The following is a 22397-nucleotide window of genomic DNA, read 5'->3' on the forward strand; positions in this document are numbered from 1 at the left end:
TCAGTCTTAACTGCAGCAGGAGCATGATGATCCTCTAGTTTAATAATTTGACCCTTTACCATTTAGCCTAATGTGTTCTGCATTCTGATTTATTTAAAGACAATTTTTTTTATTCAGAAGAAGGTTCACTGGTTGCAGTAGTCACTGCACAGCAACAATTTTTGACTGCACACTAAAAATGACTATTTCATAAATATTATAACTGTCCATGTAACTTTGGTGTACATTTAAAAGGAAGCCCATCACCCAGGAGGCATTTAAACTGTTCAGTGTGGCAGTTGTCATTATGAAAGAAAGCCTTAAAATGACCTTTTCTTCCCAAAATGACCTTGATAGATTGAAATGACTCCAATGTTGTGCTTGTAAACATTGATCACCTGGATAACTGTAAGGTAAAAAGGACATTTATACTTTAGTAGCTCAGTTATATACAGGCTATTCAAGTGGTGTGAAACAGTTTGCTCCTTTAAATGGAGTAGGTGTCTTCAGTAGCTTTTTACTTGGAATTCCCAAAGGATTATATGGGTGTAATTTACTTATTCCACACTGTAGACAGTGTCAAGTAAAAGGTTAAACCCACCAAAGAATCAGTCACAGTGAGAAGCTTTCTCAGTCTCCTCTACTGCAGATTTTCCTCTCTTTCATCTGACTGTGAGTAATATTGTACAGTCTGTCAATGTTACCATCAATTAAGTGAAACTAAAACATCTTGGTTGCATCAGTGTATAATACTCCTTAAAGAGGTAGGTGTCACTATAGTAATATTTATCCTGATGATTTAAAGACCTCATTAATGGTTCAGATTAGAAAAGAGATGAAAAATATTTTACAGTCATCAAATGTACAGTATCCTGCAACACAGATGAAGGATACATCTGAGACTATGATCAAAAAGTGGAGGAATGACAGCACCACCTTAGGATATGAAATGAAGGTATCAAATAATGTATTGCTGTTTAAATACTTACTGTATCAAGCCCTTTATAAGTGAAAAATATATAGTTTTTGTGTTTTTAATAGACTTTATTAGTCCCACAAATAAACATGTGAAATAAACTTTCAGTTTCAGCTCAGTTAAAAATAACAGTACAACAGTTGGGGTTTAATCCTACTCTGAGAGTGATGGAAAAATTTCAGTGGTGGAGATTTCCCTAGCATGGCTTCCTGTGATCAGAGTTTGTGAAGGTGTTGGACAACAAGCAACTGATCCTGTGACTTCCTGTGTGGTTCATCTGTAAGCTGTAAATGGTTGAACGGGCAGACAGCTGAAACCACCAATCAATCTTCGAAAGCCTTTTCTCTGGATATCAGAGCAGCCCATTAAAGTCAGGAGGCAGACATCCATCCAGCTGCAGACAGCGTGTCGATAGCCGTGGCAGAGCAGTGACAGACTGTGCCATTTTTAGGTCGATAATTCTTTAGATCTGCATGGACTCCCTGTGATCAACTGCTCCACATTTCTTCCTTAATGAGCCTCTGTGTGTGTGTGTGTGCAAGGTGGGGTGGAGTGGGGGGTGACAGTCTGTTTCCCAGTCTGATACTTGTTGGTTTATGATGTCTGGCTCTTTTCTTTATGTGCCTGTGCTGTGTGCTCCCACGTGTGTGTTTTCAGTATTGTTTGTCTTAGAGCCCCACTAATATGAATTATTGTCCACACTCTGCAGCCTTTAAACACTTGTTAAACACATTTTCTGGCCTATTTTTAATAGAGTTATTAATATAACAAAGATTCAGGAACTCTCTCTCAAACTAAATTCACTTACCTGTGCCTCACTAATTCAATCATCCGTGCATACCTATATAGGCATGTCTAACCCCTTCTCTCCCGTTCGTCTCAGTTCTCACGCGACCTACGACATGCTTGCATTGCAAACGCTTACCTCCCGCCCGTGCTCCGTGATCCACGTTCCTCGGCAACATACCGCTCACGACTAGATCCAGCAGCACCAACGTGATATCACCTTCACCACCACATCCACGTGGAACCCTTCTCCTCCAGATGCCGTGCTTCTGATCAGCTGGGATCCAGACGCTCCACACACATCCACGCAATGGCCCACTCAGACACTGCTCTTTTCCAAGCAATTAACATCTTCAACCGGATGTTTGCTCACCTCCGGTGAGCTCTCAAGGAAATGGTCGTCCCACTCCTACGAAACGAAGATAAAGACAAACTTTTCAACTTTATGCAGACTCTACATCCATCAACCCTCTCGCCAGCAGCTCAAATCCTCCCGCTCTTTTGGGTTCATTGTCTGCCACCGGGCCGATGCACACCGATGACATCACAACGCCGCCTACTACAGCAGAGCCCAGACTTCTTCAGCCCCGGCTGAAGACCACGCTGAACTCCAGATACAAATCCTGTTTCGCCAAACTGACAACAAAGCCAGGTTCTTCCTGCTCCTCTCTGCCTCCACCTCCACCACCCCGCCCAATGCCACCTGTACGCCGCACGTCGATGACGTCACGACGCAGCCAACTGCTTCAGCCCTTTCGCAGGGCCAGGTCGTATCTTCCCCTGTGCCTGCTCCCCCCCGTCTGATCTGTCTCGTGTTTTTCGTCTTTTCTCTCATCCCCGTTTTCGCAGGCTGCACAATCGACCCCCACACATACATACCCTCATCCTTTCCTCTTCCCTTCCTTCAGCTGCAGCTACCTCTACGCTTTCGGCTCCAGCAGCTCCTTCTTTTATGTTTCTTCCCTCAGCCACCTCTGGTCCTGCCATTACCACAGCAACTGTTGCACCAAGACACAGTGCTCCCTCTGATGGACCCACTCAATTTCCTACTGTTATATCCTTGTTCCCCTCCCTTCCCCAACACCTAAATGTTTTTTCTGTGTCTTCAGCACCCCCTCGCCGATCCCCTCGCTCCAGCTGTTGTTAACACTGTGCCCACGAGCACTTTCACTCTGGCCTCCGCCACTCCGCCCCTTCACGGCCTACAAAGCCAGGCTTTCCAGTTCTGCACAGCCTCCATTTCCACCACCACTCCAGCTGACCACTCGCTTGCAGGTTCCCTACCCAGCGCCCCCCGCACTGGCACATGATTCCATCTTGCCGCCACTACGATGCGGCAACAGACTGCTTCCGCCCTAGCTAGGACCAGGTCGTATTTCCCCACGTGCCTGCTCCCGATGTCTTAATTGCCTCGTGTTTTTGTTTCATCCCTGCATCTATGAGCCACACATCTTACCACTTCACACACATCCCTTCATCCCTCACCCCTCGACCCTGTTCCCTTCATCCCTTCACCCCTCAACCTTCATCCCTTCATCCCTCGCCCCTCAACCCTTATCCCTTCACCCCTCGACCCTCATCCCTCACCCCTTCATCCCTCGACCCTCGTCCATCATCCCTCATCCCTTCATCCCTCAACCCTCATCCCTCATCCCTTCATCCCTGGACCTTCATCCCTCACCCCTCACCTCTCACCCCTCAACCCTCATCCCTTCATCCCTTCATCCCTCACTCCTCGACCCTCATCCCTTCATCCCTTCCTCAATCCTTCCCTCATGAATCATCCTGGCTCTCCTACGTTGATATTATTTATTTACAGCATCCCTTTTCGCTTCCTCCTGCCACAGTTACTATAGCCCCCTTGACTCGCCTGCTTCTTTTCATTCATTCAACCTCTATTCATTCAACCCCTCTATTCTTGCAAGAGCAAGAGCTTATCTGCTTGAAAAATCTACAGCAGAACTAGTTAATGTGAGCAATGATAAGTATGAGCAGACAGAGATTCAAAGACAAAGGTGAAATTACCCTCCAAAACTGGCTACCCTGATTGTCAAGTGGTAAAGTGCAAAAAGTCACAGCAATGACCACCCTGCCAAAAATGTGTCACCATAATTTTAACACATGGATTTCATGAATCATAACTTCAGTGATGGGAACGCTGAGCTCATACAGTACAGCAGATTTCACCACAGCCTGCTGTTGTCAGCATCATTATGAACCATGAAACCCTCAAAGCGAACCCCCTCTGTGACGTTAGTAGACTGTAGAATATTAATGAATTTTCTACCACTTTGAACACTGACCCCCCCCCCCCCCCCCCCCCAAATGTTAGCCCATGACTGTAACTTATTCTGTGAGTCTCACTAGTACACTTGGACTCTAGGTGGCATGATTAACATCCATGCTGTGCTTTTTCTGGCTTGACCTCTTTGAACCTTGTTGACCTGGATCCATTCTTAGTTCTAATCTCAGCCCACCATCTAAAGAGCATGTGGAAGACTTTGTAATTGTCTGTATTGATTATGGAGTGTGGATTTTGTTTCTGTCTTGCATGATAGGAATCCAATTATTCCCAACGCCCTTCAGCTGAAAATTAGCATTGACAGTGTGACTCACTGCGACCCCTGTTAATGACTTCATTGTCTGGAGGGACTGTACACACTGTTTATTTATTCATCAAGTTATTGAAAGTTATTCAGCCAGACTGAGTTGACTGATAAATGCTTTTGTTATCCAAAAGCATGAAAGTCATTCAGCCAGACTGAGCAGACTGATAAATGCTTTTGTTTTAGTATTTGGTAAATTTTGGTAAATATTCATTTCCAAAGAAAGCAGAGCATTTTTCCAAATCTGTGTTTAGGGCTTTAGGGCAAATTCTGCTCAAAGCTCTTCTTTTGAGTATCCAAGTTGGCTTTGTGTCTAATTGTCAGTTATCAACCACTAAGTTAATTTCCTTTTCTTAATCATTGATTGAAGACAAGTAGTTCCTCAGTGTGAACCACCACAATGATATCCTTCACTTTGTTGGCTTTTTGTTTCTTCACCTCAGTGTTCAATGGTGCAGTTAGTGGCATTTATGGACACGTTGAAATATGCAGAAAACAATTGGAGTTGATGTGTAGCATTTTGATAATGACCACATTATGAGACAATAAGCTATCAGTGTAATATCATAAACTAACAAGACAATTGTGAAGAACCCTGTCAGCTTCAATGGCACAAATGTGAATACAATGTTCTCCTTTCAGTACAAAGAGTTTTTAGAGTTTTAAGCAACCTTACATGGTGAAAAGAGAGAAAAGCTGTCAGAATAATTACCTACAGTACAATTAGCCCTTTTTCTAAAGCCCTGGAGCAACATCTTCTCTGTGACAGGGAGACATAGGATTTAAAGGGGACCTATTATGCTAATTTCCAGCTCTATGTTTTTATTCTAGGACTGCGCTAGAGTAACTTTGCATGATTCACAGTTCAAAAAATGGATGCGGACATCAGCTTGGGCTGAGTATGAAAAAAAATGTTGGAAAACAAGCATTCAGAGCAGTCTGAAGCTTTTTGCCCACAGGGATTACTTCTACATATGTTTACCTCATTATTTGACACTTTGGCCACATTTAATATAAACATCTGACATTGTAACATCATATGTATGACTAAAAATATGGAATAATAGAATAATATAGCACAATAGATCCCCTTTCAGGAAAACATGACTGTATAATAACTTAGAGAAACACTAATACTAATAATATCACTGGTGAGAGAGAGGGGTATTATATTTTCAGCCATCATCTTATTATTTTGTTGAAATTATTCAACAGCAAAGGTATCATAATTAATTTAACAGTGATATAGTTATGTTTAAGTATGCTGCATGCACGCTTTAGAGTTGCCAGAACCTCTGAAGTTTAATTACAACTCTATCTCTGAATAGAAATGGTTACTAATTGTAACTCTATTATTGTAATTATACAGAGTTAAATTAGTTTTGCAAGTTCACTTTCTTTTCTGATCCAAACTTCTGTCACCATTCAGAGGTGATGTTATTAACCTGACAGATTTCTAATTTTGGTTGCAGCTTCAGTGTGCAGAACCTACTCTTGTTTTTTTCTCACCGATTAGAGTAGGATACCAGACATTGAACACAACTGATTTGGAAGCAAAATAGATTATATTTTAAACTCTGACATCAAGCTTTCATAAGCAATTTTACAGTTTTGTAATAAATAACAGCACGGACGTTATATTTAGAGTTGCAAATCAAAGGCAAGCATGGGCTGCCTTAAAATGGAAACATTTTCTTCAAGCATGAAAAGTGAGAGAAATTGGTTTGTGATCCATCATAAAAGAGACATGACTTGATAAAGAAAGCAGCTTCACATAGAAATGGGATGATGGACAGTGAAAGGCAATGCTGTTTGTTAGGTGGGTGGGTACACTGACCTCCTGTGCAAAGCAGTTATCTTGTGTGGTGGTCCACCGCTTTGGTCCTGCCTGAAATATGTCAGCAACTATTGGCTTGATTGACATGACATTTGGTACGGATGTCCACCAGCAGGTCAAATTTTTCACCTATTCAGTGAAATACTTCAACATCTAACACATGGTTTGCAACAACATTTTGTACAGATATGAATGTTTCCCAGATAATGAATCCTAATGACTTTGGTGATCCCCTGCTAATTCCCTCCAGTGCCACCATGTGGTTGACATTTGTGGTTTTGAATGAGATTTCTCAAAAACTATAGGCCCTTTTCACAGACGTTTTAACTTGTCATAATAGGAAAAGCATAGGTGTTACTAATAATATTAAGGATGGCTCTGCCTACTCAGTGACCCAGTAAGTCATGACTCTTTTTATGTACACTTTTATAAAACCCTCTTCTTTTTCTCTACCACGGTAAACAGTCTTGGTCAATGTTACAGAGAAAATGTCCTAGAACATCAAACATTTAGCTTAAAGCACAGCTGTATCTAAATACAGCCCCACAGAGCAGCTAGCATGGCTGTAGGCTTAGTCCTGTTTTCGCCTAATCATGCCCAAACTGTTATGCTTAATTTTAGCTAAGGTTTGGCCAACCTAATCCATCTAAAAACAAAAGAATAATCTCATTTTCAGCTGTATATTCCTACGATATTGGCATGTGGCAAATATAGTATGATTGAGCTAAATTTTGCCAACAACCTCCATATTTTCACTGCTCACTGTGCTAAATAATAAATATAACATTACTTCCTGCATTGGCACTGAATATTCTGGCATTGTATTCACCCAAAACATAATGACTAAAGCAGGATAAGTGCACATCAACTTAATTAGTAGTAGACAAGATGACACTATTGCCAAAGTGAACTCACAGAGATACAGCATATGCTACATAATAGATTGATGTAAAACTTTAAAAATTATTTCAAATAAGTTCTTTTCCTTCTTCAATGGGAGAAAAGCATAACAGACATAACAGAAAAAAATGACAATAAACTGCATAAAAAGGATAATTAGGATGATATCATTTCTGAAAAACAATGCAGCACAGTGCTGTTCAACATAATGAATACAGCTGTGAACAGTTTTTAATATATTTTGGAAACACTATTGGAGGCTTGTCCTGGAGGTAAGGGAAACACAGAGCTGAGAACATACAGTGGTAGCTTCTGACTTTGGCAAATGCAATGCTGTTTTATGGACAATGAAAGCAACAGTACTGTCATATTTTGTGGTGATTTTAATGTTTAGAATTTATACTATATATTTCATGATTTTTATTCTGTTGGTGAGAGAAAAAATATTTTAGTGAGGGGGTACAAAAAAGATTCAAAAAGGAGGAAGGAGAGACAGGAATAAAAGAAAAAAATGTGATGTATTTACGTGTGTGTGTGGGGGAGATAGGACTGTTTGAAAAGAGGAAGAAAGAAAGTGATAGAGGACTTTACCTGATATCATTCCTGTCTTTGCTCCTTCCCTATCGGGTCTGAAAGGGAAGATGAGACCTTGGTGGAGTGTACACCATATCAGCAGTGACAGAATGTCATTAACTCTGCACCCACTCAGACGCCATTCTCTTTGTTGTATTTAGAGTCTAGAGCCAGACAGGAGCAAATAGATTCATGCCTCTGGATAAAAGAAAATCTGATTCCTGGCTGACTGATGGAGTAAAGGCTTTTCCTGGTGTCCACAACAGAGTTGAGGAAATATCAACCATCCATCACTCCACAACTGTGAGAAGCTTAATTAATGGTGACCTTATGATTGAATGCATGAGAGTCCTCTCTTGCACCGGGAAAAGGTGTGTGTGTGTGTATGTGTTTGTGTGTGTGTGTGTGTGTATTTCGAGTGCTGACAACTGTCCATGAAAGAGTAATGAGCTCCTCCAAATGATGCATCAGTCCCCAGTGGCTCAAGAGATACAGGGGAATCCAATCTTTTACGCAAGGAATATTGGTGTGATATTTCACCAGAAAGCAATCGCCACCATCCGCTTCACAGAGGCAGCGTTGCTTCCTCCTGTGGTCCCATGAGCGTATGCAACAGCATAATGGGAGTTCCCCTTGACGGTGGGTTGCTTAAAAGACCTTAAAGGTCCTGTTGTTGTGTCTTCACTCCACTGCACTCTCCACAAGCCTCGGTGCAGCCTGGGGTATAGGTGCCTATTCGGTGCATCGCTGCACACACAGATGTGACTGGAATCCAGATGGATTGTTATAGGAGACACCTCATCGAAAAGCAGAACACGCATATTCAGATATGTGCACATGGGCAGCACCGGTCCCTGCGGGACACAATGGAGTCTTGCTGAGGTGTTTTTGCTCGATTGGAGCTGACCTGCAGCCCAGACTAATAGATTAGAAGTGTCTGGGGTGAGCAAATCTCTCTCCCTCTTTCCCTCCATTGCTCCCTTTTCTTCCTCACCAGTGATTCTATTAGTTGTGACAGAGCTTAGGAGTTGAGATTCCAAACTCAGCTTTTAGGGACACTATTTTGCAGCTAAATTATATGATTGTAGATACTGCACGTTCTCAATGACAAACTAGTTCATCATGATTTGTGGCATAGGTTTATCTTGACATAATGTTTATGAGCAACCACATATAGCCACTTTAACAATTTTAACAATCCCATAAATGTTAAATGAGCATGATAAAGACACACAGCACTGTTCCATACTCACATTAGCAGATCTTTGGCCCACAGGAAGCCATAATGATCCATAATAGGCAGCCATCCGTCTGTATTCTTTGGATATTTTCTCAGATTCACAGCCCTGTTGCCTCCAGTGGGATAGTGATGAACAAGAGGCGGCGTCTCCCAGCTGGTCCCTCTTTCATCTTGGGTTGCTGAGTCACCCAAATCCCCTTCAAAAATGCTCCCAGTGACTGTATCTTTTTATTCGATTTCAGAATGGTTTTTCAATGCCCAAAAATGCCCATTATAATTACCTACAGCCCAATGTGACATCTTAAAATCTGTTGTGACCAACAGTCCAGACCTCAAGCATATTCAGTTTATTATCATGTATGACAAAGAAAAGCTTCAAAACATTTGAGTAGCTCAAATCAGCAAATCTTTGGAATTAAATTTAATTAAACTTAAAAAATGACTAAAATGATTATTTGATTATAAAATAGTTGCAGGTTAATTTATTTGTGGCTCGAATTAATTTTGATCATACTCTAATGAATACTTTATACATACTATATACAACGTGCTAACATATAGGCAGAAAACAATCTAATCATTGGTGAAAATGTTATCATCATTTCCTGGTAAAAGCAGTATACTTTCACTATCACATATTTCTCAGTAATTACCAGCCATTCCAACGCAATAACTTCATTGCATCTAAGTTAATTGGGAATCACTTAATTATTTTCATTCACTCCTGCACAGTTATTGGCCCGTAATTTAAAAGGACAAAAAAAAAAAATGACTACAATATTCACATTTACTCAGCCTCAGGAGAAGAAGAAAATATATTATCCTTTGGTAAGTCATGTGGAGTCTTGTCAGTATCAGCTTTTGGACAAGCAAATTTGTAGCTTTTTGCCTGAGATTGCAAAAACTTCAGCTGACTGGTGCTTTTTATCAAGAGACTCTCAATCTTTTACACCAGCCAAGAAACACTCAGGCTGTCAATCACCAGCAGTGACCAACATTTATCTCTCTGGGGAAACACCAGGCACCTTCACCTTTACGTACCTCAACACATAAACCGCCTCCACCACAAGCTAGCCTGAAATTAGTTCAAATGAAAAACACAGGGCCACTCCACTGAGTGCAGAGAGCCAGACTGGAGCTCAGTTTGTTTCCATAATCAGTTTCATTTAGACAGTGTGGTCCCCCTGGAGTGGCTGCAGCACTTTGCACAATATAATTCAAACACCAGGTGGATTTCAAAGGCAATTAACCATACCAGACAAGGTACAGCACTGCAATTATAACAAATTAGGCAATTATCACCATTCCCCAATACTATCGGGGATGAATGTAGCCCTTAGTATTTTGTGAGTTGATGATCCAGTAAGATCGATGGGAGTAAAAGGGGGAGAGTGGAAGAGAAAAAGAGGAGTGGGGCTGCAGTACTAAGGAACAGAAATAGACTCATTATACTATTATTTTCACATCATGACTCACAGTATGTTATCACAACTCCTGCTACCTTCAGGAAATCAATTTTCATCCAGAGTTTCTCATATGTTGTGTCTTCTGACAGCTGCATAGATGACATATTCCATCAACAGCTTATTTTTTCTTTTGATCTAAGATCTGTAGTTTTGTCTTTTTTCTGCTTAGAATATACTTGACTAGAATCAGACATGCGGTGTATTTCTCGCTAGCCTGTGGCCATGACTGACATAAATCATTTAACATTTTATTGTCTTTACCTATGCAAGGGTAGTAGTGCATCTTACAGAAAGCCTTGTGATTGAAGGCAGTCTGATAGTCCTCTACCTGCGCTCATATTTCTTGTATTATTGTTGCAGAACCTTACACATAATTGTCTCCTTTTTCTGAAAGCACACACCTTGAGATATCAGGTTATTCAGGGTGTTATTGACGTCATCCCATCAGGCTCAGGTGGACTGCCACCGAGGCTCTTAGACACACTCCTGTTCAAGCTTTACAAACCTGTCTGCACCGCTGTCCTTGGCACATCCCGGAGGAAATTGATTCCGGAGGGAAGTAATGACACAGACACACACACACATGCACAAGCACACATAAACAGCATATACAAAATATGCAAATACACATTACACACAGAGACTGTCAGACAAGTGATCTGTATATATCTACCAATCATTTTTCCTCTCACACTGAAGTTTGGAAAAGTCTGTGTCTATCCTCTTGACTCAACCCCCCACCACCCATCCAAGCGTAATAATGGATCCAATCTGAGCCTGTCCAACCCTCTATAGCACCAGTAGGAGTAGCAGTGTCTGAGAAATATCTACAGTTCAATTCTCCCTGAGAACACTGAGCTGTGCATGTGCAGTGTTGTGTGTTAATGTGTCCATGAATGTGTGTATTTTCCTTAACAACCCCATTGTGAACTTAAGGTGAATATCCTTTGTTGTTAATTGACATGCAGGCTCATGACCCTGAGCTTGATTGGAATAGTATATTCCCTCTCCTCTGAGTAACCAGCCAGGGTTACAAGGCTGTTACATATACAGATGCTGTCACTGCAGCCCTCATGAGGTAACCATCTCCTCATTATGTTTCCACCAGGACCACTGGTTTAGCTGCAGGCACCATTTCAACAGAAATGGAGTGCGTCACGCTTCAGGTGCAGAGGAGTACAGTGACATATGTGAATTATGAGTAGAGACATCTCAGTGTGGTTAAAGGCATCGTCTCTGTGTGTGTTCAGACTGGGATGATTTCATGCATAACATAATAATAAACATGATCTTGGTGTATGTGCAGCCTTATGATGTGTTTCACAAAGGGCTTTAGGGAAATTAGACATACCCATCATTCCAGATAATCTGCAGAAAAAAATATTCTCAACATACTGTAGGTTTTTCTCCTACCACTAATATCTCAGCATGTACCGTGTGGACTTAATTCCACTATATGCAGTCCAGAGAGGCTGATGAGTAGACTCAGAGGTGTGTGACATGAAATTGTTTGAAAATCCTTGGCTGGTTGCTAGGAAATAGTAGTTATGGCTGGATGGTCATGTATGTCTTGAAGGTTGAGAATGTCTAGGCAATTGTCAAAATATCCTTGAGTAGAACACTAAAACCTGAACAGCACCATTGCAACGTCTCTCCAGGAAACACTGCAAGATCATGTTTTTTCTGGTGCAGATCCCACAGTCTAAGTATCTAACACATCAGGTAATGTAGGAGTTAACAAAGCCTCCTTGGGTGTAAAGTTTAGTGAATTCACTGAGGCATCTGACTTGCACATAGCCTCAGCTCAGTTCTTCTTCTTGCACTTAGAAAGACCTGAGATTTACAGGCTCACATAATTAAAGTGTTTGCTCTTACTGCCACCCCTGTGCCATCCAAACAAAACTGCCAAAGTACACCATTACCCTTCTTGGCTGTTGAGAACAGAAATGCATTTCCAGCCTTTCAGGCCATTTAAACAGGTGATGTGAAGTTTTTCATATAAATCTGGGAATTGGATTTTCATAAAAGTCATTGGTAAAAGGTAAAACATCACTTGCTAAGTGTTGCATTAGGCCATTTTGTGTTGTCCATTAAAAGTTAGTGCGAACACTATTGTGATTTAGATCCCAAAACATCTATCTCTCTGAATGAGTCACTTAATGTTTGCACACCAAGGGGCTGCATAAAAACGAAGACACGTTAATGGTCCCATTTGCCTAGAGTTATTGTCCTTCAGAAGTTCTTTGATAATCAAATGCCTGTTGAGGTTTCCTGGTGAAGGGCCAACACCAGCTTTACCTGCTGGAGGATTTGTGCAGGGTGAGGTTTTATGCTGTGATTTCTGTCTGAGCTAGTATTTTATATGATGTTTGATCATTTGATATGTTGTGATCGTAGCATATTTGAAATAAGACTGGTAAATATTGCTCACATTTTAGCTAAACAAAATGAGTCTTGTTTTTCAGCATGGTTAAAAATAATCCTAGCGTGGCTACGCAGTACTGTGCATTGCTTGGTCCACCACTTGGTTGGTCTTGACTGAAATATCTCAACATTCGTTGGATGGATTGTCAGGAAATCTGATACAGAGATCCATTTTTCCAGACAATGTATCCTAATAACTTTGGAGATCCCCTGACTTTTCATCTCAAGCCACCATGAGGTTAACTCTTGTGGCTTTGACTGAAATATCTTGACAACTATTGGATGGATTGCCATGACATACACACATTTATGCCCCCTCAGGATGAATTGTGATGACTTTGGTGATTAGTTAACTTTTCAACACCATAATCAGGTCACATTTTTAATTTACCCAATACTTTGGCTAAATACTTCCAAAACTAATGACTCATTAGCCTCAGTTTTATTTTGTGTTTAGTGCCAATTAGCGAATGTTAGCATGCTAACGCACTAAATTAAAATGGCAAACATGGTACAAATTAAAACAGCTAAATTAGCATGTTAACATTGTCATTGTGAGTATGTTCGCATGCTGATGTTGGTATTTAGCTCAAAGCACTGCTGTGCTTCAGTGCAATCTTACAGAGCCGCTAGCATGAAAATTGAATCCAAGATTACTTTTGTTTCTCTATCATTATATTCCTTGCAATTTCAATTGTGGTAAGTTAGCACGAAAGTTTACTCTATCTAAGTGTAATAAAAGAAATAGGCGCCATTAGAAATGAAGTGTTAACTCCAAATACAGATGCCAGGATGTGGGTAAAAACCCACATGGAAAAAAAACAAGGCGGCCCTGATTATCTTCCTCAAACCAGCAAAATCCAATATTTCTTTAGTTTAGATTTTCTACAGGCGGCATAAAGGAATCTGATCAACCAGCCTTGCTCGGCATTACCTGCATTCTGCATTCGCGTCAGAGCTGTAGGTGATAATTAGCTATGCCATGATCCATATAATGAGAGATTACTTCTGGAGATGTTCACAGATCAGACATGGTGGGAAGAGGCAGAATGGGGGGAGAGAAAGAAACAAGCATGTTGAATAGATCCAATCTTCCCACACTGTTTAAAGTAAAGGGATAGTAGCAGATGGTAATGTGCAACAACACCAAACGCCTGCTTAGTAACAGAGTTTTATACAGAGCAGACTGGAGATGACGCTTCTGCTGCCAGCTTCAATAAGTTCCCCATTAGACATGCTGTCTGGTATGTTTGTGTACTGTATATCAGCACACACACAACATACAAACACACAAAAGCACATATACCGTTTAGATCTTATTCCCTGTCAGCACTGCATTAATAAGCTCAGTATTCTTCACACATTTTCTGCATCTTTTCATGCCCTTCGTCTTCCTTTTCCTCTCTTGTCTATGTCCCCAGCAAATGTAAAAGGAACCAAATAAGCCCAGACTCATTTAACTTTACAGGAAGCCCATTTTACATCAGAAAACATTTGATCAAAAAGCACTCTTTTGACTCAGTAATTAATCATTCAAATAAAATAATTAACCTACCCTGGTTATCAAGCACACCTCTGAAAGCTTTGATGATTCCATGTGAGACCATTAAAAAACCCTCTTCAATGTTTGTCTTTCTATCTGCATGATGAGTCACAAATTTGAGTCTTGATGATCAAACGAAATGGTTGGACTGGATTTATACTCTAGTGGTTACTGGTGTGAAGCAGGAAAGCAGATTTTTGCCATGACCATCCTCTAATGACCTGAGCTGCCATCTGTACTCAGCTGTGCCAGGCAGGCTCTGGGCTTTTCTTACATCTATCACCACAGTCAGAGGGTAATGACACAGGCGAGCCAAGGGGAGAGGGGCCAGACATCTCCATCTTCCTCCTCAGGAGTCACAGTGACCTACACACACATAGAAAGCCTTAACTCTTGGACTCGGATGACATTGGCCAAACCTTCTAATCTTGTTATTGTGTCTCTTACTCCTCCAGTTCTAAACTATATTTCAATCTTCTAAATTCTATAATTACTTTCCTCTCCCGAAGATGGAAAAGATTGACTTATTTGGTATGCCTTTGTTGATATGTTAAAATGTCAACAGCTCTCACTGTGAACTTATTTGCTGATTTTCCATGCTATGGCGCTGCTGTGGTGTTTTGGATTTGCTCCCAGAGGAAAAGCCTTTAAAGTTTTAGGAGTAAACAAAAGGAGACTGATATAATTGGTCTCTGAGGGTAAATATTATTTCAAATGAGCTTCCCAGAAATACTTGGAAACCAACCGACAATATGTTCTCATTAATATTTTCCAAGTGAGCATGACCTTGTTGCCAATTTGCCACTCAGTTATTCTTCTATCGTCCCTTGAATGAATCAAAACTCAGAGTTCCAATACTATTATGATCTTATATGTACATTCAAAAGCTCTTCACTATTCAATACATTTTCTGGTACTAATATCTTTTAAATCTAAAAAAAAAAAGCGACATTAAACTGTTTTGGATGGGGACTTTTTGATCTGCAGGTGAGACCAACCAGCCCACAGTCTGTGGTTTTATATGCACAAACTAATTAACTAGGAGTGCCAATATGTACGATACCCCAGCCTGTCTACACAAATTAATCTGGAGACAATGAATTTCAAATTATCCCCTGACCACTGGAGCAGATTAGTTTGATTGCTCAAATAATTGAAACGTGCATACATGTATGAATTATCTGTAACTTGAGAAAAACTATTGATTATGAAGGTGGTGCAGTGCTGTTTTGGGCTCAAAAGTTATGAAAAAATTGTTCATTTCTCACATTTAAGACATTGCTTTAAAATAAAATGCTCTTTATATGTTAAAAACCGAAACTCATGTAGATAACTTTATAGAAACATGAAATGACAAAAGAATCAATGTTTTAGAGCTTCAGCCTACTTGTATCAAATGGTTCTTTATCCTTTAAACTGAAATCAATGCCACTAAGTGAGTCCTCTCTGCTACTGCATCCAGTGAGTGAGATGTGCACTGCGACGCTGACCAAAAAGCAGAGACAGACACAAATATATTTTATTTTATCCAGGCACCTTAAGACTTGATGGAAAGAGGACATAGAATACATGCAGGTTGTCTCCACCATTTATAAACTAAGTTGTATCGGCTGTCATGGAGACAAACTGCTTGTAGACTACGTCATTTATTATATCAAGAAATTGCATTGTATAGTCTCCTCTCCATTTGTTTTGAGGTAGTAATAGCAGTGTGCTGAAAGCATGAAAAAGTGTATCTTCTATCACGGTCATAAATTGATAGTCTACTTTTACTATTAATATGATACCATGTCTGTTACTGTCATTTAATTGTAACACTTTACCCTGTATTAGTAAAGCATATTGACTAATAAACATATTTTTGCATTATATGGTGGTGCAGCAAAAAAATCAAATCAACTCACAATAAATTGATTCAACATGTCAGCTCTGAATGGTTGTTGCTATGCCTGTCAAACTGTTTTAGATATTGTGTCAGTCACTACTATGAATCCATCTTTCCCCTCCAGGCTTTCATTTGTTATCTCAGTCAGTAAGTCAGACTTAGGCAGACCTTAAGACCCTCGCTCCGTACATGAAACAAGCAGGAAAACTGTGTTACGTATTTCTTGTTTAATAGTTTGCTTTTACTACACATCTGAAATAATCTTGTTGCAACACCACAATAACACATCAACACTCTTCCAAAAAGAGATACAGCTGGAGCTACTTCAGACATATTTGATCACAACAAGTATAGCTGAAGGGGGGCTACAGTGTGACACCATTAAGGACCGTAAACATCTACAGCATTCTCTTTCTTTTTAATCTTATGTCGTCCAATTTTGTCTGGCCTGTATGGTGAGAGACCACAATAATGCACAGTGAAATATTATATTCAGGCTGTCCAGTACATTTGCTTACTTTCTCATTGTGACTGACACATAGATTAACACATTATTGCACAGAGCTACAGAGAGGCAAACGGTCAGATATCAGTGGGAAGGAAGTGAGCTTTTGATCCAGATGTTTCAGCGCCCCGGACAGCTCCTCATGCAGCCACATTGAATGAACGGTGTCACCCATCCCGACCGGGTGTCCTTAATAAAACTGTTTCAGTGTATTGATTCATTCAGACTGTGTTCACTGGGTGAACTCCGACTCATGTTTGACAAGCTCGCCATGAGAGATTTGACTTTGTGTGCGTAATAGTTCCTCAGGTTGACCGAGGGCACCTCTTTTATCCCCTCGTCGAAATCACAGCTTCTCATTGCGATCTCCAGCTGTTTTTGTCTCTTGTAGAAGAGGGAGAATTTATTGAAAATGAGCGTAATCGGAAGCACAACTACTAAGATCCCTGCCAGGATGCACGCCGATGCAGTCAGCTTACCCGCTATGGACACCGGGACCACGTCTCCGTACCCGACAGTGGTCATGCTGACGGTGGCCCACCACCAGCACGCCGGGATGGTGGAGAGATCCTCACTGTCCTCTTTCTCCACCGTGTAGGCCATGACGGAGAAAAACGACACCCCGACGGCCAGATAGAGAAGCAGCAGGCCCACTTCTTTGTAGCTGTTCCTGAGCGTGGCCCCCAGGGAGCGCAGCCCTGTGGAGTGGCGTGCCAGCTTCAGGATGCGAAAAATCCTCATCAGCCTCAGCACTTGCGCAACGCGTCCAAGATTGGCCAGCGCCGGGCTGCTCTCCACCACCAGATTTATAAGGAGTGTCAGGTAAAATGGAAGTATGGACACCAGGTCTATCACGTTTAACGGGTGCTCGAAGAAGTGCAGCACATCCGGTGCCACTACGAACCTGGCGACCAGCTCCAGAGTGAACCAGCCGATGCCAAAGTGCTCCACAGTCTCAAAACGGGGATCCTCTGTGGGTTGCCCCTCGCTGTCCAACAGGCTGAACTCACTCATGCTGTTCATGCACATAGTGGCGATGGAGCCAAGCACCACCAGGATAGAGAGGATGCTGATGATGCGGCTGGCCACGGAGTAGCCGGGGTTATCCAGCATTAACCACACGCGCCTCCGTGCGCTCCCGAGCATCTGCTTGTCAAACTTGGTGGCGTCATTATAAAACTCCAACAACTCGTCAAATGATGAGGTGGTGCTCCCCTCATCACTCCGGTCTTCCCAGTCGTCCCTGTCCTGGTCCATCTTCCTACAGTGATAGGCGCTGCTGCAGCAGGAGTCAATAAAGAACTCGTTGATGCCCCAGTACTCGATCTCCTGGCTGAAGGAGAAGATGCACAGCTCGGCCATGACATGCAGCCGCCCAGTGTTATAGAAATTCAACACATAGGGGAAGAGTGCCGGGTTCCTGTCGAAGTAAAACTCTTTCTCTGTGTCGTCGTAGTCGTCGCACAGCTCCAGTATGGACTCTTTGGACTGACAGTGGAGTAGACGCGCAAGTCTCGTCTCGGGGAACCGGGAGAGAGTGTCGGACTGGAGACGCTTCTTGAAGCCTCCCACGTTGATGCGGATGGCGGCGTTGTCATCCATGTGAGCCCCGCGGCCCGGTTCCCCCCGGACCTGACCTGTCATGTCTGGAGGGGGACACGCACGGTCACAGAAAGAAAGAGTAACAGACAAAATCACAAAGCAAAAGAGAGACACACAGAGACAGAAAGAGACGGACAAAACAGAAAGAGAGGGAAAGAAAGGAGAATTACAAGACAGCTGGTGCTCATCTTTTAATTGATACCTTGCTTTTCAAGCAAAAGACTCAACTGGCGCCAATTGCTTTTTTTTTTTGTTTTTTACAACCACGTGTTTCCTCTCAAATTACTGTCAATTTTATGAACAGCAGTAGGCCTATTTCACAACCTTGGCTCATTTGAAACGAAAGCACATGTGAAAAAAACAACAAAGAACTTACTTTAAAGCGCGGCCAGGTCACTCTATCCTCCTACAAGAAGACTCCGCATTTCAACTCCAGCGATGGCATACTGCAGTTTGTGGGCAAGTTTGGCCCCAGAAAAAGCGCAGGAACCTGTTTCCCCTGGAGTCCAAACAGACTCGTCTCTGTCAGGTTGATTCTCACAGCTTGGCCAGAAGAGCTCTTCTGAAAGGAGTCGGCGCGATGTCAAATACGATGTTGTTGCCTCCAGACAGGAATAAATTGACGCTTCTTTCTGAAATGTAGGCTACCCGAAGGCTTGGTGTAGCTGGTTGTCCTCACATCCTGCATCACACGGGGTTTACACCTCCTTCAGCTACAGGTCTCGGTTACAGTTACAACAGTAAATTCTGAGAGCCGTAGGAACTGATACACGCCCTGGCAGCGGCTTTTGTTTGTGCGAGGGAATTCCTCTCTCTCTCTCTCTCTCTCTCTCTCTCTCTCTCTCTCTCTCTCTCTCTCTCTCTCTCGCCCTCTCTCTCTCTGTCTATCTATCTATCTCTTTTTTATCTGTTGCTGAGCAGCAACACGTAGCTCTCCCTCTGTAACCCCCCTCCCTGGAGTGATCTCAGCATCGTGGTGCTGAGGGGAGAGGCGCAGCTCTGGGAGGAGAGGGAGTCACCACCTAACGAACACTCAAGAAGCATCCAGGCAGAGAGAGCCAGGGAAAGGTTACACTCTGACACAACATCAACTGAAAATAAACTACGAAGCTTTTACAGTGACAAGTGTGTAAGCGTAAAGTGACAGCAAATCACAGTGAATGCAATTGGATATTACACAAACAAAGAAAACATTACTGTAATGGGCATATAATAAGATCACCCATGCCAGAGACAGTTTTATATAAGCATATCACGAAAGCAGAGTATGACACCATAAGATCACAATAATCAGATTAAAAGAAAGATTGTTTCAAATCTGTGCAGCAGAGCTTGAGATATCCCAATTTTTAGTCTCTATATGGGTCAAGCTCCAAAAATACTGGATCGGACAAGTTCCGTTTCATTTTATTAGACCCTCCCTGGTGGGTAAATACCCACAACTTGAAACTAACTCCCCTAGTTTGTGGTGCAGGAGTTCCTTTAATATGTGCAGCCCAAGCTGAGATAACCTTGGTGATATCATCAGGGGTTCATTTGTTCACTGAAGGAGCTTTGTGAAGCTCCTTCAGTGCCACAGAAGACATTATACAACAGTTTTATGGGCAGATCAGTAATCCTCATCACAAGTAAACTGAATTTTAATGAATTTCACTTACTGGAGTGCCCCTTTAATTTTACGTAAAATGAAACCAAGGCAGTTGGGTACCATAGAAACACTGTAGGTATCCTGTGAGAATGTGAAATGTGTAAATGTTTGTTGCATATGAGGACTGATGCTTTCATGTAAAGGTTACGATTGATTGTTGCAACTATGGTCATTGATCAAACACATTCACTGTCATGACACGGGGATCAATAGAGTTATGACATTCAACCCATGCCAGTGTGTCCTCACTTGAAACACTGTTTAGTAATCCTCACTACAAAGTATGTGGGGACCATGATACTGTTTGATCCAAGAAAAAAAAAAAAAGAGAAAAAGTATGAGCTTTCAACACTGACCACCCCAACCGCTGCTACTACCCAAATCCCCTTTTATCAATTCAGTGGTGACATCATTAACAGCCCTGTCTGGCAGAACATAAACCCAGTGTTAAAACAGTGGCCTTGCAGAACAGCCTTGCTTGTATTGATTAAATGCTGAAGGTTTTGTTCCACATGTCCCAATGTGTCTAAAGAAGGTGATAGCAGTTGCAGACAAAAGCTGCCTTATAGGAATTCTCTTGGGTGTTTGCTCGTCAGTATAGCATTAATTAGCTCTTTGTCTGTTAGCATTTTGCACAGAGTGAGAAAGTATGATGCAGGTAAGCTGTTAGTTACATCCAGAACCTATGAAACATTACAGTCCCTTTGGTTTGTGGTGTTTGAGCATTTGAAAATTACACACATGGCCCATTTTAGGTTCTAACTGATACTTTAAGAAGCCACGATGAAGGTTATAGCTCTAGCACTTCGTTGAGTTGAATGAGAGGACCTAAAGTGAAGGCTTTAATCGCAGCTATTGCTCCCTCAGGCTGTTCTACTGTGATCATTTCAGTCTCCCTTCTTTCCAATGTCATTCACTGGCCACCCTGTTTAAGACACTAGACTTTATCTGCATTTGAGATTACATTCAGGATCACAGGCAGCTGTTCTGTACTTGCTAAATTGTATTGTAATACACTGGCTCTGCTTACTACTAAATAGGATTTTTCACTCCCAGATTTTTACTCGCAGACAGCCAGCGCATTTCAGCGTTTCATCACTTTTTTTTCTCCAACAATTTCAGCTTAACAGGAGCATGTAAACCCATGAGACTGCCAGTACAGATTGGGTCTTTACAGTTGTATTCACACACGCCATATCCTCATTCTGTATGCTTTTAGGGTTTTAATGAAAACTAAAACCTGTGCTCTTCAGGTACTCCCAATAGGACGGTATTATAGATCCTCTCACAGGCCTCTACAGATCCTCTACGCCCGCACACGGCAGATTTGTAGGATTTGGAAAAGCTTAACAACAGCCTTGAAAGCACACACAAACACTCTCTGCTGATTACAATGTTGTGAAATTACAGACTTTTTCCTATTAATGTCCCTCACTTGTGGGATCCATCTGTGGTTGTGTGGGAATGTTGTGCTGTGATTATAATCCTATTTAGCCTATCATTATCCTCGTCCAGCAGGGTCTTATTGAGTGCCTGGGTATCATCCTCTGCTCACTGTCATTTCTTGATGTTTGTGATCTGTATTATCCTGATTATTTCTCATCATATTACCTCTCACTGTGCAGGGCATAATCCCATGTTGGCAACAACATACCTTTACTACTGCACTTTTGGATAGCGTTCAGATGTCACAGCTCTCAGGATTATATTATTAGGTGACAGTGAGTGTTTATCGTTTACTTGCTGGGAAATGTTAATTTTCTGTGCAGGATATCAGATTTAGGTGAAAATAATGGGTGTCTTCTTGCTCTGCAAGCTCCATCAGTCCTGAATGGTATCTCTGACAGCACACACACACACCTCCTCAGACTTCATTAGCGTGGGCGAAGAAGCTTGATGTTTGTAATAACGAATGTCATCAGCGATATCAGGACTTTGTTCAGGACTACTGAGGTGTTTCGTTCTAAATTATTTGAGGTAACCAGACTATCATCAGCAGATTATTCACTCTCTGCTTTTCATTGAACCAGGCAGCTTTTGATTCATTCTTCTCCCACATGGTCGAGTTTAATGTGCTGCTTTGTGGAGGAGGAACTATTCTCATAGCTTATTCTTCAACAAGTCTCCTTAGATCTACTTTCTGTTTGATAAGGCCTTGCTTTTCAAAGAAATCCCTCTGTCTCACTTTAGCATGTCGAGTTTGCTAGGTTCAACTATTACAAACAACCGGTGGTGGAAGCAGTATTCAGATTCTTCATTTTAATAAACTATTTTCAGAACCTTTTGGTCCCAATAAAATATATCCTGTATTTTAAATCACCATCATTTCGATTCTGCGCACTCTTGGCAGGCTTTCATTCAAATCTCATATTTTTTTGATGGAGACTTCTGCAGAACCCCAGTATAAATTATATCATAAAATAATAG

The 22397-nt window shown here is 41.6% G+C and overlaps 1 protein-coding gene across 2 annotated transcripts; it reads right to left on the minus strand.

Moving 5' to 3' along the window:
- Positions 1-15977: 15977 nt before the first annotated feature.
- LOC122987383 (potassium voltage-gated channel subfamily S member 2-like) lies at positions 15978-19153 on the minus strand. 2 transcript variants are annotated; one of them, XM_044359250.1, is made up of 3 exons: positions 18699-19153; positions 17200-18366; positions 16964-17104 (listed from the first exon to the last, which is right to left on the minus strand). In XM_044359250.1, the coding sequence occupies exons 2-3, from the start codon at positions 18362-18364 to the stop codon at positions 17067-17069; spliced, it is 1203 nt and encodes a 400-aa protein (XP_044215185.1). In that variant the 5' UTR covers positions 18365-18366; positions 18699-19153; the 3' UTR covers positions 16964-17066. The 2 variants fall into 2 exon arrangements, with proteins under 2 accessions (XP_044215184.1, XP_044215185.1); XM_044359249.1 differs by having other exon boundaries at positions 15978-18366.
- Positions 19154-22397: the final 3244 nt, after the last annotated feature.

This window comes from Thunnus albacares, chromosome 8 (assembly GCF_914725855.1).
Source record: "Thunnus albacares chromosome 8, fThuAlb1.1, whole genome shotgun sequence".
NCBI classification, from domain to species: Eukaryota; Metazoa; Chordata; class Actinopteri; order Scombriformes; family Scombridae; genus Thunnus; species Thunnus albacares.

Bases quoted from the DNA above. Each gene is read 5' to 3' on its own strand.
- LOC122987383 (XM_044359249.1), bottom strand. From the start codon at position 18,364: ATGACAGGTCAGGTCCGGGGGGAACCGGGCCGCGGGGCTCACATGGAT.